General features: G+C 42.1%; 1 protein-coding gene across 1 annotated transcript; it reads left to right on the top strand.

The window, feature by feature from the left end:
- Positions 1 to 3240: 3240 nt before the first annotated feature.
- ntf4 (neurotrophin 4) lies at positions 3241 to 17797 on the top strand (the record flags this gene model as incomplete). The annotated part of the gene is made up of 2 exons (XM_083896479.1): positions 3241 to 3356; positions 16366 to 17797. The coding sequence occupies exon 2, from the start codon at positions 16385 to 16387 to the stop codon at positions 17795 to 17797; it is 1413 nt and encodes a 470-aa protein (XP_083752605.1). The 5' UTR covers positions 3241 to 3356; positions 16366 to 16384.
- Positions 17798 to 18664: the final 867 nt, after the last annotated feature.

Genomic DNA, 18664 nt, shown 5'->3' with positions numbered 1-18664 from the left:
TTAGCCTGATTCCAGTGTTTTCGGTGTTTGTAATCCATTCTGTGGAGCCATTAGTTAAACATGCAGCGTAATGTGTCCCTTCAGTATCGAGTAGACACACACATCACATCGCAGCCAGTGAGGTCATCCACATGATCCAGTTAAAGGGCCCTTGTACAAAAACACCTAACCTTATCTGCCAAATAGCCAGAAAGTGAGCGCACACCGAAAGTATCTGGCACGCGAAAACGGGAAGCGATCTGAAAGCATGACCCTGATTTTGGCATTAAAAGCCACAGTGACATCCTCCTGGTCGACCGTGCCAAACGGGATTAAGTTGCACCCTCGCACTTGCAGACGAGGACACACCGGACAAATCACGCAACATCCTGCTGCGCTACAGCTTGTTTGTAATAATTAGCGCTGTTGCCAGACCATAGCCAAGTCACAGATACGTGGAGCCGCGCCAACAATATGTTGCAGGTAATTAATCACATTGGTTTCTTGGGAAGTGTCGGGGTGGAGATGAAAGGAAAAATTCAAAACAAATAAAAAAAAACAAAAAAAAAACAGCGTTTGCATGTCAGACCCACAAAGTCTGCTCCAACTTGTCCTCAGTGTAAACCTGAACTAGCATCACGCGCTCAGTCGTTATGGATTTATCCAGATTCGATCATTCGTGGAGACAAATTCTTCACCGGTTCCGTAGTATTTACACTTCATCCCAATCCCTTGATAGTTTTATTTGGAGTAATCCCAACTATGGCCTAGAATTCATCATCATCACACTCATCATTAGGGCTGTTTGGTCCAATAAATGTTGAAAACCATTGATTGGTGTGTCCAGAAACCAAATATTCAGTTTTAAAGATTATTTTTGTGTTTTATGGAGCAGAGAAACACAAACATTGTCGTGTTTAACCCTTCTGTTACCATCCTGGTACATGTGCTTTTCATTAACGTAACTCCTAGACCGTTTGTGATATCTAGAAAATTCAAAAACTATGGACTAGAATGGACAGATGGATGGATAAAGGAGAGCAGAAAAATAGAGCTTTGCGTCCACTTACTTGTCATTACGTTGACCCTCAGAACTCCAACGACCGTCCAATCATACGTTTGTGACGTCAGCTTCGCAGCACGGTTGAATATCTGCCATATATGGAAAGTGAAAATTAATTTAAAAAAAACTGTTGTTGACAATTCTACAGCCATAAAATCAAAATATAATCCAGTATCCAGTATGGGCTAGACATTGGTAGAAATACCAGTCAATAACTAAATTGGTGTGGTTAGCTTGTTAAATTAGCAGAAGCAGAGAAGCTATGAGAAAACTAGTGCATCTTGTAACTAGCTAGACTTAACTTAGTTCAATATAAATAAAGCAAGTCTAGCTAGGCAAGAAATATGCAAGTTCATTAGTTTATTTGGAGTACAATTTTTTACAATTCTACAGCCATAAAATTAAAATATAATCCAGTATCCTGGGCTAGCCATTGTTATAAATACGTCAATAACAACAATAGGTGTGGTTAGCTTGTCAAATTAGCAGAAGCAGGGAAGCTATGAGAAAACTAATGCATCTTGTAGCTAGCTAGACTTAACTTAGTTCAATATAAATATAGCAAGTCTAGCTAGGGTAGAAATTTGCAAATTAATTAGTTAATTTGGAGAACAATTTTTTTTTTACAATTCCACAACCATAAATTCAAAATATAATCCAGTATCCTCGGCTCGCCGTTGTTAGAAATACCAGTCAATAACAGCAATAGGTGTCGTTAGCTTGTCAAATTAGCAGAAGCAGGGAAGCTATGAGAAAACTAATGCATCTTGTAGCTAGCTAGACTTAACTTAGTTCAATATAAATATAGCAAGTCTAGCTAGGCAAGAAATATGCGAGCTCATTAGTTTATTTGAAGAACAATTTTTAACAATTCTACAGCCATAAAATCTAAATATAATCCAGTATCCTGGGCTAGCCATTGTTATAAATACGTCAATAACAACAATAGGTGTGGTTAGCTTGTCAAATTAGCAGAAGCAGGGAAGCTATGAGAAAACTAATGCATCTTGTAGCTAGCTAGACTTAACTTAGTTCAATATAAATATAGCAAGTCTAGCTAGGCTAGAAATATGCAAATTAATTAGTTAATTCGGAGTACTAAAACTTGAATAACTGTTTTGTATTTTCAGAAACACATTATCGTAGTTAATTGCGTTGCCAAGCTCTAGCTAGCTACGAAGCAACATGCCCACAGATAAAGATTGGACAGGTACATTTACTGTTTTACTGTCAAATAAATACGACAAGTTTAACAGTAAAAGTAGCCTTGGCGGCCATTTTAAAATCCCATGTTAACTCGGAAATTCCGACTTCCAACTACAAATGCAACTCACCATTATTTCAATATCAAGAAAATGGATGGAATTCTGGATGGAAGTCTAGCTAGCTACTTTAGGGCTATTATTTATTTACTCTTTAAATTGGACAACTGTTTTGCATTTATATACATTTAGGGTTTAAAGTTCATTTAAATAAACACGTGGTGCTGCTGTAGTAGTAGTAATAGTGTTTTAAATATACTTCCCTCATGAGGTAATCATATATTCGGCAGCTTCTCTTTGCGCTTCCCTGGGGAAACCGGAGTCGTTAGCTTGTCAAGCTCGCGGGAGCAGGCAAGCTGAGACGAAACTGCGCCGGACGTGGCCATCTTTGTCTTGGAAAAATAAAAGCCCCGCTGGCATTCGTTACCCGCGTGCCGCTCTGACTTGTGTCAAACGGGGTTTTACTTTGAAAAGCGCTGCAGCGGACGTCGCGCTCGGAAGCGGCGCTGACTTCACGGCTTGTGGGACTTTTACGCGTTTTCAGGCGGAGTTGACGATCTTTAAAACATTTGGCCAAACTTCTTCACGTCTCCACTTCGTCGCGCACGTATTTTGGACCGAGACGCGTTTTGTGGCGACACGCAGGAGTAACATGTCAATGGGATTTGTACATTTAAAGACACGTTTTCATTTTTAAAAAACCTGTCTGGACCTTCGCTTTTCCTTTTTTTTTTCTTTTTTCTTTATTGTGCCGTTTGGTCCGTGAAGCGCTCACAGGACAGGAGGAGACCGTTTCTGCTTTTATTATTATTTTTTTTCCACTTTACTTTTGATTTAACTCGTTTTTTCGTCGTTTTTGGTGAACGCGGAGGAACTGGTGCGATGTCACGGAGCTAAAGACGCGAGTCCATGTCTGTGACACGGTCCGTGGCGAGCGTGAGAAAGTGTTTTTTGAGTTAATTTGTTTAAACCAGTTGAGCAACAGGCGACAGGACTCTATAATCAATGTGGAGTCAGCTGGAAGGACGCGGGGTCCGGATCTCACCTAAACGGTAAAATGTGGGCCCTGAACTGCACATTTACACACTAATACACACTAATACACATGTGTTTTTACGTGTTTATTCATGTCCTTATCCATTAAACTGCCTGCAGCGTTTTTGTAAGGTTATTTAGGTCATAATTCACGTCTTTAAACTGCTGAAATACGCATTTACATACATTGAAAGATGCATCAAACACATCAAAGCACCCACGATACGTTGGCTGTGAGGGAATAATAATTATTCTTGCAATAATCTGCGCAATTATTGTGCAGATTATTGCAAAAATAATTTTAAAAAAAACATAAGTGGCCTCAAAAATTATAATTGCTTTTCTCCAACATACAGTGCTGGTGATTTATTTGGAAATATGTTTATATTTTCACTTAAAAAAACGTTTTTTGGTAACTTTAAAAGTTTTTTTTTGTTTGTTGCAAAAAGCAAAAAATTTGGTATTGGTAAAAAAAAAATATTTGGTAAAATACTTGTGTTATATTTGTTAAAATGTGCTCAAATATGGCCCAGAATGTTCTGCCTGTTTACATTTTAAGAATATACATATATATATATATACACATGTATATATATATATGTATATATATATTATACATAAATAAATGAATTTGAATAATCGCATTTTGATCGTAACATAACATATATATGTATATGTATACATACATATATACACATATGTATGTATATATATCTATATATACATATACATGTATGTATATATATATATATATATATATATATATATATATATATATATATATGTATATATATATATATATATATATATATATATATATATATATATATAAATAAATGAATTTGTATAATCGCATTTTGATCGTAACATAACATGTATATATGTATATACATATACATGTATGTATATGTATAGGTATATATGTACATGTACATGTATGTTTATATATATATAAATAAATGAATCTGAATAATCACATTTTGATCGCAACATAAAAATCGTATAAAACATTTAAATTCGTAAATATGTAAATCAAATTTTTCACATTTGTGTAAATTGGATAAATTACAGTGCTTTAAAAAAAATGGCGATTTTTAAATACCTTCATTAAATGATGACGTGCGTCAATGTTTTGTTCGGGATCCATTAAGTATTTCTGTTTACTGTCAGAAAAATACTTAAAAACCTTTTTTTTTTTTTTTTTTAAACACAAACCGCTCTTCAAACGGTTAATCTGCTACCAGATCAAAAACTCGGTTGACGGCTTGATATTGAACGATGAAAACGTCTCCAGGTGCTTGAAGAACAGTCACACTCACTGTCATGTTCTTGTTTTCCTTGGCAGCGACGCGCTTGTTGTGGCCTATTTCACACCGTGTTTTCATTGGCCGTCAGTCAGGTGAGGTGAGAGCTATCAGGTAGATCACACAGGTCGCAGGTTTGATCGCACGACTGTCAACAGATGAGCCTGCAAACCATTATTATCACAATCAGCTTCCATCGCGAGGTTGTTTGGTTCCAGGGGAAACTGTTGGATTGTTTCCCAAACCAGAAAATGTTCACATTTAAGAAGCCGAGACGTCTAATTTGATTTGATTTGTGTGTGTGTGTGTGTGTGTGTGTGTGTGCGTTTGGACTGCGATAAAACCGGTTGAATTTGTTCTATCAAGTCACTGTTTTCACCAATTTTTCTGGAGCAAAACGGATCAAACTAAGTGGGAAAACTATGAGCAGATTAATCAGTGATGAAGGTAACGATGAATTGCCGCCCCGTAACAAAACGTTATTTTACGCATTATTTTAGGGATGTGAGTCTTTGGGCGGCTCACGAATCGATTCCGATTCTTCGGCTCACGATTCGATTCATACGATTCTCGATTCAAACGATTCTCGATTCAAAAATTGATACAATGCATAGTAGGGGTGGGGAAAAAAATCGATTCTGAATCGTTTCCTAAACTTCAAAAAACGATTTTTGAAAAAAAAAAATATATATATATATATATGTATATATATATTTTTTTTTTTTCAAAGGCGCCATATGTAAGAATGTGGCCAAAAACGGTTACTACATTTAAATTCAAAATACCGAGGTCTTTTGGGTTTCGTTTTCTGACGTTAACTGGCAACCCGTGGTTGCTCGGCAGCTGAGACTCTACTGACTGCAATGACTGGTAGACGGCGGTAGGTGGCGCCACATGACGCCAAAACATGATTTCAAAACATAAACATGATTTGCATGTCAATATTTTGTCTGTACTGTTGTTGTTGGTGAGTTCAGTTTGTTATATGAACATTATTCCTGAGTCTCTGTGACATATTAGGAGGATTTTACGGCCAGTTGCTTTAGATTTATTACATAATGCACCTTTAAATTAGGTTACAAAAAATGTTTTTACTTTAAGTAAATGACTTATGTCAGAAAAAGCTTGTAATTGTGCAAAAATGCGCTAGTGACATTACAAAAAAAATGACGTAATTTCACTAAAATATGTTTCCGACATTATGAAAAATTCAAATAGGTTACTAAAAGTGTTACTAACGTTACAAGAAAATGACTGATTGTCAACTACAAGTTTCTATTTATAAAAAAACACCAGTTTGTGTTATTTGTGTTATTAAAGTTATTTTTGTTGTACAGTAAGTAAGTTTTTATTTGTTTTGAATAAATAAATGTTAACTTTTGTCTCAAGTTTGCCTTTGTGTGATCACATTATCTTATACAAACTCTATTGTTCTGATGCCATAATTTGCCTTAACACACTATGCATTGTATACATTTTTGAATCAAGAATCGTTTGAATCGAGAATCGTATGAATCGAATCGTGAGTCACCCAAAGATTGACATCCCTAATGCATAGTGTGTTAAGGCAAATCATGGCATCAAAACAATAGAGTTTGTATAAGATAATGTGATAATGTGATCACACAAAGGCAAACTTAAGACAAAAGTTAACATTTATTAATTCAAAACAAATAAAAACTTTTACAAAAAAATAACCTTAGCATAAATAAAAGCTTAGGCTAGCTGCCCTTTTCTCCCAGAAGTTACAAAAATAAACTGTACACAAATAACACAAACTGGTGATTTGTGTGGTTTTTCAAAATAGAAACTTTATTTTAAAAAATAGATTTTTGAATTTTATGAATCGATTCAGCATCGTGGATGATTTTCTTCCCCATCACCCCTACATTATTTCCAATACTCGTTTACGCGACAGCGAAACGCTGAAGTGAAAGTGATTAGATTATTTGTCAGAGCGCGTCATCGTGTGATGTGTGTGTGTGTGTGTGCGTTTGTCGGCTTGTGTTTGTGTGCAAGAGAAAGCGAGTGATTAGTGAGATAAGAGCCAAGGCTGTGGTGGAGGAGGAGGAGGAGGAGGAGGAGGAGGAAGGCTGGTTCCTGCAGGCTGAACGTGGTACGAAACCATCACAGAGCTGGAATTAATGGTCTGTTTGCACAGCGGGACGTTGTAAAGCAACACATGTGAGGCCAAAGCTTTTACAGCGGGAGGGAGGGAGGGAGGGCGAGGAAGGAAAGGCAAACATTTACCTGTCCACGGTCACATGGCGTTCTCCTCGTCACTCTTGATAACCGCACGTCCGAGCCGTCGTGAAGGTGAGGCTCCTGCGGATCATCTGGCCTCCAGACATCGCCGTAACCTCCCTCAATCTCCGGGTTCCAGGACTTCAAAGACGGCGGGATTAGGGCGCTTTAATTCGCCTGTCAGCTGGACGTGTGCGACATTAGCCGCACATGAGCGACGGGATTACTTTGCTAACAGGTTAATAGCGCGGTAGCCGCTGCCAGGTGCGGAGCGGTTTTATTTCCCCGTCTGTTTCCTCGGGGAGGATATTAAGCCCCGTCGGAATAGTCGGCCGTCTGTGCCCGATACATCACTTTACACCGTCTAATCCTCGGGATTAAACTCTTAAAACTGTAGCATGTAGCTTTAAATGCTACTTTCACACCGTCGTTAAACCAGGGAACACCTTTTTTTGCTGTGTGTGTGTGTGTGAGCCTCGAGAGTCTTTCGACAACATCTGCTAATTTACTTTAACTCCATTAATGGATCGACTTAAGATCTGCGATTTCACTCTGCCACAGATTCGCAGACGCGTTTGTCCAGAGCGACGTTTTTGGCCAACGACAGGATCTCAGAGTGCGCTGGAGGCGGGGCTTAACGCGACGACGTCAGAGAAGCTACGTCTAGCTGCCGCCAAAAAGAGCGGCCGTCTTTTGATTCAGCTGTCGGGTTAGCTTGAGTGAGATGCGGTATCTGGAGTTGGTGAGGCTAGGCAAAGAACGTTAGCCTCCAATCCTCGGCTAGCTTGAGAGAGATGCGGTATCTGGAGTTCGCGAGGCTAGGCAAAGGACGTTAGCCTCCAATCCTCGGCTAGGCAAAGGACGTTAGCCTCCAATCCTCGGCTAGCTTGAGTGAGATGCGGTATCTGGAGTTAGCGAGGCTAGGCAAAGGACGTTAGCCTCCAATCCTCGGCTAGCGTGAGTGAGATGGGGTATCTGGAGTTAGCGAGGCTAGGCAAAGGGCGTTAGCCTCCAATCCTCGGCTAGCTTGAGTGAGATGCGGTATCTGGAGTTAGCGAGGCTAGGCAAAGGACGTTAGCCTCCAATCCTCGGCTAGCTTGAGTGAGATGGGGTATCTGGAGTTAGCGAGGCAAGGCAAAGGGCGTTAGCCTCCAATCCTCGGCTAGCTTGAGTGAGATGCTGTATCTGGAGTTAGCGAGGCTAGGCAAAGGACGTTAGCCTCCAATCCTTTATACACTCTTAGAAATACAAGTGCTAAGTAGAACCATATAAGGTTCTTATAGGAGAACCCATTTGGGCTCTAGGTAGAACCTTCTTGTATAGGTTCCACCTGGAACCCTTCTACACTTAACACGTCACCCTTTATTCAGGGTAAGGGGTTTTAAAGGGTTCTCTGGATCAAAATGGTTCTTACTGGAACTGGAATTAGTGATTCCAGGTAGAACCTCAGCCCTTTTGGAACCCTTATTTGTAAGAGTGTAGCCATCGCTCTCAGAAAATGTTTGTTGACATGTTTTCAGTCGCTCGGCATCATCGTCATTGGTCTGATTGGTTGTAGAACCCGTCGGTCCCGCCTCTTGATAGTGGGAGGTGACTACACCTGTACTGTAGTGCGTCTCCAGGCTACCGTCTTAGTGCTCAGTGATGTGTTTATGTACAAATCTGATTTAGACCAATATTGCACCAATATGAAGTCGTCCCTACATTAAACGAGTTCGCACAATGCTCTTTGGGGGTCGACCAATTATCGTCCTGGCCAATTATTGGGGGGGCGATATCAGGAATTTTACCATTTGTCTGGATCTGGGTTTTTATTTTAGTGGTTGTCAACCACTAATGAGAATCCGTTACTGCCAACTTAATAGGCGATTATTGATTATAAGTGAAACATTAAACACGTGTTAAATATGCTGCTGTACTTCAATGTAAATATTATTTATCTGGATTTTGGACTGTTGGGTGAACAAAACTAGACGTATATTTGATGATCAGTTCAGATTTGCTAATGTCTTATCGAGGAAACCTTTACTGATCGCAGTAGGTAGTAATGACAACAGCTTACACCAACTGCTAACTACCAAGAAGACGTCATGTATATTTTGTTAAGATATTTGTTAAGATGTTGATTTAAATTAAATTTAATGAGTGAAACATTAAAAAAAACTAATAATAATAATAATGTGCTGCTATAATTGATTGTAAATGTAATTTATCTGGATTTTGGACTGTTGGATGAATAAAAGTAGCCCTATATTGAGAACCAGTTGGACTTTGGACTATTATCCCGTAAGAGGACTTACAACTAAAGGTTGTAAAATTCAAAAATTGGCTTTAGATTTTTTTTTACCATAAATGCAAATCAGTTCCAAATATTGATTATTGGCCAAATAAAGGAGTAATAATCTGTATCAATATTGGCTCCAAAATAATCAATACTATTTGACCCCCAATGCTGAGTTCGTCCAATCAAAGTTGGACTTAACTTTACGTGATCGGGAGTTGAGCGACTGACTAGCTTTAGTTGGACCAGAGTTGGACCAGAGTTGGACCAGAGTTGGACTAGAGTTAGACCAGAGTTGGACCAGAGTTGGACCAGAGTTGGACCAGAGTTGGACTAGAGTTGGGCCAGAGTTGGACCAGAGTTTGACTAGAGTTGGACCAGAGTTGGACCAGAGTTGGACTAGAGTTGTACCAGAGTTGGACCAGAGTTGGATCAGAGTTGGACCAGAGTTGGACCAGAGTTGGACCAGAGTTGGACCAGAGTTGGACTAGAGTTGGACTCACCCTCTGGCTCATATCTGGAAATAAAAGAAGAAGCAGTTACACAGAAGAAGAATATGACAATCGTAACAACAATGTGGTGAAATTCAGGCCTCGCTTCTTTTGTTGGACTGACAATAATCCAACTCAGCAAAGTCAAGTGGATATTTTGAAGTTTTGAAGTTCCTGGATTGCAGCGAGACTCGGAATGACGCTTGGCGCGCTAACAATTTATTTCCCAGGTGCCAGATTGGACTATAAAAGAAAAACTTTCTTTTATGGTTTTTATTTTATGTGTTGTGTTCGAGAGCAAGATCCTCAAAACGTGTCTAGATTTTGACGATCTAGATTTTGGACTCCTCTACGAACAAGAGAAGACGTATAGAAAGAACCGGTTGGACCTAAAGTCGTCTAATGTATAGATGAAGTCTTTAGTGATAGTTACGGTAATAGCAGCTACTTTCTTGCCCCTGTAGGCAAACTATTTTCCACTGAGCAAAAACACGTCAAGTATTCAGCGTGACAATACAAGCAGGGTTAGCACGCGTGTGACTGTTAGAAAAACAATGTGTTTTATATCTGTATAATGAGCAGAAAAGGAAAAAAAAAACATTAAGTGGGAAGAAGAAGAAGAATCAGTCATAGATTAGACAAATAGAAGCAGTAATAAACCAGAGGTTGTTTAAAAGAAGAAGAAAAAAACGAGTTGAGAGCAAAGTGAAGAAGATCAGTTTCAAGCTGTCACTTAAAAATGTTCCTGATATCTTTGGGGAATGTTGGTGTGATGCACTGTTACGCAGAAGAGTTGGAACAAGTTCTCGACGTGTCACACACTGAGGTGGTCTGAACGTGAAAGAGCAGGGAGTCTGTGCTGATGTCTGTGATGATGTCTGTACTGATGTCTGATGTCTGTACTGATGTCTGATGTCTGTGCTGATGTCTGTACTGATGTCTGTGCTGATGTCTGTGCTGATGTCTGAACGGATGTCTGATGTCTGTGCTGATGTCTGTGCTGATGTCTGCACTGATGTCTGTACTGATGTCTGTACTGATGTCTGTGCTGATGTCTGTGCTGATGTCTGTACTGATGTCTGTACTGATGTCTGTGCTGATGTCTGTGTTGATATCTGTGCTGATGTCTGTACTGAGGTCTGTGCTGATGTCTGTGCTGATGTCTGTACGGATGTCTGATGTCTGTACTGATGTCTGTGCTGATGTCTGTACTGATGTCTGTTCTGAGGTCTGTACTGATGTCTGTGCTGATGTCTGTACTGATGTCTGTGCTGATATCTGTGCTGATGTCTGTACGGATGTCTGATGTCTGTACTGATGTCTGTACTGATGTCTGTGCTGATGTCTGTGCTGAGGTCTGTGCTAAGGTCTGTACTGATGTCTGTGCTGATGTCTGTGCTGATGTCTGAACGGATGTCTGATGTCTGTGCTGATGTCTGTGCTGATGTCTGCACTGATGTCTGTACTGATGTCTGTACTGATGTCTGCACTGATTTCTGTACTGATGTCTGTGCTGATGTCTGTGCTGATGTCTGTTCTGATGTCTGTGCTGATGTCTGTGTTGATGTCTGCACTGATGTCTGTACTGATGTCTGCGCTGATGTCTGTGCTGATGTCTGAACGGATGTCTGATGTCTGTGCTGTCTGTGCTGATGTCTGTGCTGATGTCAAGTTACGGAGATTAAGATGAAGGTTTTTATTTGTTTAAAAACCTGATGTTTTAGAGAGAGTCAGTTTTGGGATGTTTGGGTTTTTTCTCAGACGGTTTGGTTCTGGTCCAGCGGGCGGCGTGGTCCTCGTCTGGCCTCACCGGGAGCTCAAATGATGCGTGTCATTGTAGCAAATGGAGCGTGGTGATGAAGTGCTGCTGCTGCTGCTGCTGCTGCTGCTGCTGCTGCTGCTGCTGCTGCTGCTGCTGCTGCTGCTGCTTAACAAACCACTTAAGAGCGTGGGCCTGTGTGTGTGTGTGTGTGTGTGTGTGTGTGTCGCTCAGACACCACACACTCAGGTAACACTGATCCTCCACATTCTTCTCCCTGGACGTTGGCCCTCCTCCTCCTCCTCCTCCTCCTCCTCCTCCTCCTCCTCCTCCTCCTCTTCCTCGCCACAGCTGGCTCCTTTCAAACCGCCTTCTCCTCCTCTTCATCTCGACACTGTGCCGTCAAGCAGGGCCGTTTAAACGGGGTGGGTTTGCCTTAGGGCTGTAATCAACCAAAGAAACTCTTGGTCGACTAAAGCCCTGAAATTTCGAAATTCACAATTTCATTCAAAAAAAAATTCATTCAAAATAAATACTGGCAACGCTAATCTGCCTGTCTCTCGTTAGCCACGGAGCGACAACAAACCACTGGGCTGGACTAAACCAAAATAGCGGAAAACAAGGGGGGTGTTCTCTGAAGACACACTGTTACCTGTGAAACACGGGTGCTCTAAAACACCCCCATTAGTACTTGGTACTTTCCTCCTAATGAAATATTGACCATTACAAAATATGTAATACTAATAATAATAAAAAAAGAATTTAGTCGACCAATCACAATTTTGGTCGAGCCAGAACATGTCGACCAATTAGTCGACTTTGACTTTACAGCCGTAGTTTGCCTTCGGGGGGGCTTTAAGTGACGGGGGCCCCTGGCATTTGTAACTACAGCGTTTAAACGTACGAGGGTTTAACCCTTCTGTTACCACGCTTCTCATCTAATTCCTAAAGGCAAAGTGAAAGTTATCTGGGAGAAAAAAGGGACAATTCCACAGCAAATAAAATCTAAATAAATCCAGATTAAAGCGACGTTAAAGTTAAACAGACTGTGGTGGAACGATGACGTCCAGTCGACTCATGACGTCAAACAAGCTCTCAACTCGACTCAAAACCACGAATCCATTGTTAAACACAAAGTGGAATCTTCCACTTTTTTTGTCTTGTTTCTTGTATACGATGTGTTGGGCCTCTGACGCCCCCTGGTGGTGGTGGTGGTGGTGGCGGCGTGTGATGGTTGCGTCAGCAGCTGCTTAGTTTTTACCTTTTTAGTGGAAGCTCGGCGCCGACTTTGATGTGATTTATCGCAGTCGTGACGAGCGAGCGAGTTCTCGCACTTTGAGCGCCCGGGGCGACATCGTGACGGATGTGTCGACCAATCCTCGTTGCTCTCGCCGGGATGGGTGTGGCTCCGCCTCCGTCACCGAAGATATTCACACACACACACACACACACACACACACCTGTGCAGATGGAACAACGCCACGAGCAAACAAACACAAAAACATCCACTGCTCCTCCTCCTGTTCCTCCTCCTCTTCGTGAAGCTGCATCACTCACATTCTCATCATTCCACCTATTTTCACACTCTCCCAGTGACCTCCTCCCTGCTTTCAGACAAATAAGAACGCCGACATTCTGCCGTCACTGGAATATTTCTCCCTTTAGTCACAGGTGAACGTCGCTTCCACGCGACTGACTCATAAAATGGCCATTGAAAAAAAGTGTTTACACGTGTCTGAACACGAGGGAGGGGCTTGTTTTGGCGCTAAGCGACGTTCATGTCCGTGCTTTTGTCACTATTGTCATTCAAGTGCAAATTTGCCTCGTGGAGAGGGAAATTGTCATGTCACCGCAGGGTTGCCGGTTGAAATCCTGACAGGTCAAGGTCAAGGGTGCTGGGGTACCTCTGAGCAAGGTGCCCATTTATCAAGGGTGTCTAATGGGCATCGAGGCGTCTGATACGAGTAGTCGTGTAGCGGCGCTTGCCAAGGTGGACTTTAAATTCAAAATGGCTGACTTCCTGTTGAGTTGAGGCCGCGGTCACAGTTGACGTTTTTGTTCGTCTCGGGCGACAGCAAGTTCCCGCCAAGTTTCGTAAAATTCGGTGCAACTAAATCTTGGCTCGCTCCATCCTGTTTCACCTTGGGGGGGCGCTATAGAGCCCTGGTGTCTGAGCACTATGACGATATCACCACACATGTGTTATGTTATGTGTGTTTATGTGCGTTAACCCCCTCAAAAATGACCGGAAAGCCACAGAATAATAATAATAATAACTAGGACGAGTTCGTTCAAATGCGTAGACTAGCCATTTTAGTTTTTCCAAAATGGCCGACTTCTGGATGGGCGGAGCTAATGGAAGTATATTGGAAATTTGTTTGGAATCATGAGACCAACAAGTGTACCAAGATTGGTTAAAATCAGAACAACTATGGGCGACTTAGACACGATAGACAAAAATAAAAACATTTAGCATTTAACGCAATTTTTGGCCACTTTCACTCAGGTCAAAAATTCCCCCCAAAAAAATAATCAAGAAACGTTGGAGTATGCCCGACAAACTTTTGTCTGACCATGACCTCACCTGACCTCTGGGGGTGCTATAGAGCCATGTGGCTACTAACGGGTTTTATACACGTATCGCGAACACTGGGTTCTTGTGCCAGGAGCCGCTTCGTGGGGGCCTAGCATCCGTGCTAACATGTGGCCCCTGAGAGCCAGTCCTCGGATGTACGTTGAGCGTGGGACGTTAAAGGGCCCCGATTAGCTTCTTTAGCTGCCGCTTTATTGTTATTATTTTGTTTGAATATATCTGAATTCATCCGTTTAACACATTTATAGACATCAATAATCAAATACCGTACTCATTTAAGGACAATTTAAAGTGATAGTTCAGGTTTTTCCGTGCGTAATCAAATGAACACAATGACAGATTTTCTCAATGGACTTTGGTGCAGGGAGAGTGAGCGCTTTTACAAAGTGACACAAACTGGTGAAAATATTCTGAGGATGTTGCAGACGCCACTATAAAAAACATCAGCAATGGTATTTTCGCTGAGTCATGTTTCAGGCTGTTTATGTCTTCGCGATGTCGAGGGAAACTCGAACTGTCGTTGACTCTTTTTTTGCCTTTTGTAAAAAAAACTGGATCGGCTTCTGTTTCTCTGCTGTATTCATTCCACTTAATCTGCCTCTAATCCTCCTCGGTTGCACATGGTTTAGATTTTCAGGTTGCGGCAGGCTGAACATTTACAGTAGTAAAAACTCTTCCCGTCGCCGGTGACAGATGGATTATGTCATGTTCCGGCTCCACCTTTTAAAGCCCAGGTGTGTTCGTGTTGAATACCTGACAGAGATTCCTGTCACATGGTTTCACACACGCTGATCCACGGCTTCTTTAAAAAACACACTCTTGAGTTCTTGAGTTAGGATTCAGACGTACCGGTGTTTGAGGGTCAGGCGGCAGAACCCCAGAACTGGAGGGCGACCGCGCTGCTCAGGGTCCTGTTTTTCCAAGATGTCTGCCAAGACTTTAAAGCCATACCTCTGCGGTCATAAAGCACCAGAGTCACTAGTAAAACCTCTCGGTTCATTTGGATGACATAGTAAAATATGACATTTTTGTCAAATTTTGGACCAAAATGTTTTTTTCAAAAAAATAATTAAATTTGGAACGACAGTATCGTAGGACGTTTTTGTCAAATTTTAGACCAAAACATTTTTTTTGCCAAAAAATGTCACATTTGGATGACATAGTATAGTGTGATGTTTTTGTCAAATTTTCGATTTTTTTTTTTTTTTTTAATTTTGCACAACATACTATAGTGTGAAGTTTTTGCCAATTTTTGACCAAAACATTTTTTTGCAAAAAAAAAAATCACATTTGGACGACATAGTATACTATGACGTTTTTGTCAAGTTTTGGACCAAAACATTTTTTTGCAAAAAAAATTCTACTTTTGAACGACAAAGTATAGTATGACGTTTTTGTCAAATTTTCGACCAAACATTTTTTTGCAAAGAAAATGTCACATTTTTCACGGCATAGTATAGTATGACACTTTTGTCAAATTTTGGACCAAAAATTTTTTTTGCGAAAAAATGTCACATTTGGACGACATAGTGTGATGTTAGTGTGTTTTTGTCAAATTTTGGACCAAAACATTTTTTTGCAAGAAAAAAAAATACATTTGGACGACATACTATAGTATGACGTATTTGTCAAATTTTCGACCAAACATTTTTTTGCAAAAAAATTGACAAATTTTTCACGACATACTATAGTATGACATTTCCGTGAAATTTTGGACGGCATAGTATAGTATGACATTTTTGTCAAATGTTGGACCAAAAAATTTTTTTGCAAAAAAAATGTCACATTTGGAAGACATAGTTTAGTGTGATGTTTTTGTCAAATTTTCGACAAATCTTTTTTTTTTAATTTTGCACAACATACTATAGTATGAAGTTTTTGTCAAATTTTGGACCAAAACATGTTTTTGCAAAAAAAAAATTCTACTTTTGGACGACAAAGTATAGTATGACGTTTTTGTCAAATTTTCGACCAAACATTTTTTTGCAAAAAAATTGTCACATTTTTCACGACATACTATGGTATGACTTTTCCGTGAAATTTTGGACGGCATAGTATAGCATGACATTTTGTCAAATTTTGGAACAAAACATTTTTTTGCAAAAAAAATGTCACATTTGGAGTTAGGATTCAGACGTACCGGTGTTTGAGGGTCAGGCGGCAGAACCCAGAACTCGATGGGCGACCTCGCTGCACCGGGTCCTGTTTTTCCACGATGTCTGCCAAGACTTTAAAGCCATACCTCTGCGGTCATAAAGCACCAGAGTCACTAGTAAAACCTCTCGGTTTACATTTTAATTGAGGTATTTTTAAACTCTATAAAATAACTTACTTCCTCTGTGTCTTTTTTCCAGCTGATACGTCCTGGGAGTGATGCACTGGCTTCCCCTGGTTGCCATGGTGATTGCCTCGGCCCTGCCCTTCCCTCACAACCCCGTGTCCAGGATCGCGGCGGCAACGACGACAACGCAGCCCGACGACCGCAGAGAGGACCGTCGGGACCCGGCCGCGCGTCTCGCAGCTACGCGCTTGGACTACGACGCTCGCGGAAACGCCTCGCGCACGGACGCCGACAGACGAGACCTCGACCGCGACCGCAAGGACGATGTGAAACCCTCCGTACATGAAGAGACCGGCACGTTCGCAGCGGACAATCGAGGAACTGTCCGCTCGAAAGGCAACTCGGGCCGCGGCGGCAGAAGCGGCGTCGAGTTGGACGGACGAACACTCAGGACCGAGGATATTTCAGAGGATAATTCTCTACCAAAGGACTACACCGGAGAGAGGCGGGAGCACGCCGCCGCTTTCATGGACCTTTACAACAAGGACGATCTCCAGGACTCCACAGGCCGACCTTTGCAGGTTTCTGCAGCACAGAACCACAACACTGCCGGTCCTGCCGCAACACTAAAGGCTCCGCACGGACCAGAACCGACTGTTCCTTCAGAGCAGCTGACGGAGAGAACATGGACAATCAGGACGGGGACTGAGCAGACGCCAGCGCCTGAGGAGAGCCAGGCCCCGGAGGCAGGACCGGGTCTGGGCCCTGGACTCGACAGCCTCCTGGGAGACGAGATGTTTCTGGACGCACATCCGCGGGTCCTCTTCTCGCCCTCGCTGTCTCCTCCAGAAGACCCGCCTCTGCTGCTCATGCTGGAGTCCGGCCTGCTGGAGGAGGACCAGGAGGACATGGACGGACACATCGAGGGTCACGGGGACCGGGCCATCGACCGGAGCACCGATCCGAGCTGGACCGACTCCTCCAGAGCTTCCGCCGCCGCCGCCGGCGAGGCCGCGCACCACGGTAAACGGGACAAGCGCTCGCACTTGATGGACAGACGGCGAGGAGAGAAGTCCGTGTGCGAGTCGGAGAGCTTCTGGGTCACCGACAAGAAGTCGGCCATCGACTCGCGCGGTCGCCAGGTCACCGTCCTGGAGGAGATCCCGACCCAGACGGGCCTGCTCAAGCAGTTCTTCTACGAGACCCGCTGTCGCCAGGCCGAGGAGGTCGTCCCCAGCCGGGGGAGGGGCTCCGGCGCCGCCGCCGCCGCCGTGGCGCCGCGGTCCCCGGGGATGGGCATGGCCGGGTCCGGCTGCTTCGGCGTGGACAAAAAACAGTGGCTGAGCGAGTGCAAGGCCAAGCAGTCGTTTGTGCGAGCGCTCACCAAAGACGCCAACAACAGGACCGGCTGGAGGTGGATCCGCATCGACTCGTCCTGCGTTTGCGTGCTGCTGTCCAGAGCCAATCAGGGGAGGGAGGTCCTGACGAGAACCGGGAGAGGCTGAGGAGGTGGAGGAGGTGGAGGAGGTGGTGGAGGAGGTTGAGGAGGTGGAGGAGAAAGTGACTCACAGAGGAGCAGCTGTCACATCACTGTGGGCACTTTCATTTTAAAATGATGGAAGTTTTTCCCGCCTTAATCCACGGCCCCTCCCACCCTCTTTTTGGCCCCTCCCTCCCTCTCTTTGGCTCCTCCCCCTCTGTCCAAACATGACTTTTTAAAAACAAACAAACGAGAAGACCTCAACACTAGATCTTAGAGAAAATTGTCATTTATAGAGATTCTACTTTTAAAACTGTTTTTTTTTTTTTTGTATGATTTATCTTTCATAACCTAAGTTATTTTTGATTAGTATGTAAGCATGTGTACGTCTTTGATATTAATATATTCCTTTATATATATATATATACATATGTGTATATATATAAGTGTAAAATACGACACCCGTATACCTTTATCTATGAAGCTATGTATATCTGTGTGTGTATTTATAGAAGAAGAAGTGTCTGATGATGATAATTCCAGTCTCTGGTCCACTCGGGTTTGTGAGAGGAAGGAGCGCCACCTACAGAGGCTCCGTGTCACTGCTCCACACTGTAACTGTAATTCATGGATTCACCAGGATCGCTTTGATTTGGGCAAAAAGATAACAATAATTATAATAATGATAATGATAATATGACACTAAAAGAGCTAATTTAACTTTGACAAACATGGTAATAAAAGATCTTTGTACTCATTGTTGTTTTTGTACATAAATACTGTATCGCAGAAACGCACAACTGATGTATTTGTTTATAAAAAAAAATCAAAAAAAAAAAAAAAAACTTGACATAAACAGTAAAATTGCATGTATTTCTTTTTTTTTTTGCAC

The sequence above is a fragment of the Microchirus variegatus genome (assembly GCF_963457635.1).
Source record: "Microchirus variegatus genome assembly, chromosome: 10".
In the NCBI taxonomy this organism is placed as follows: domain Eukaryota; kingdom Metazoa; phylum Chordata; class Actinopteri; order Pleuronectiformes; family Soleidae; genus Microchirus; species Microchirus variegatus.
This window is presented reverse-complemented; position numbering and strand designations above follow the sequence as displayed.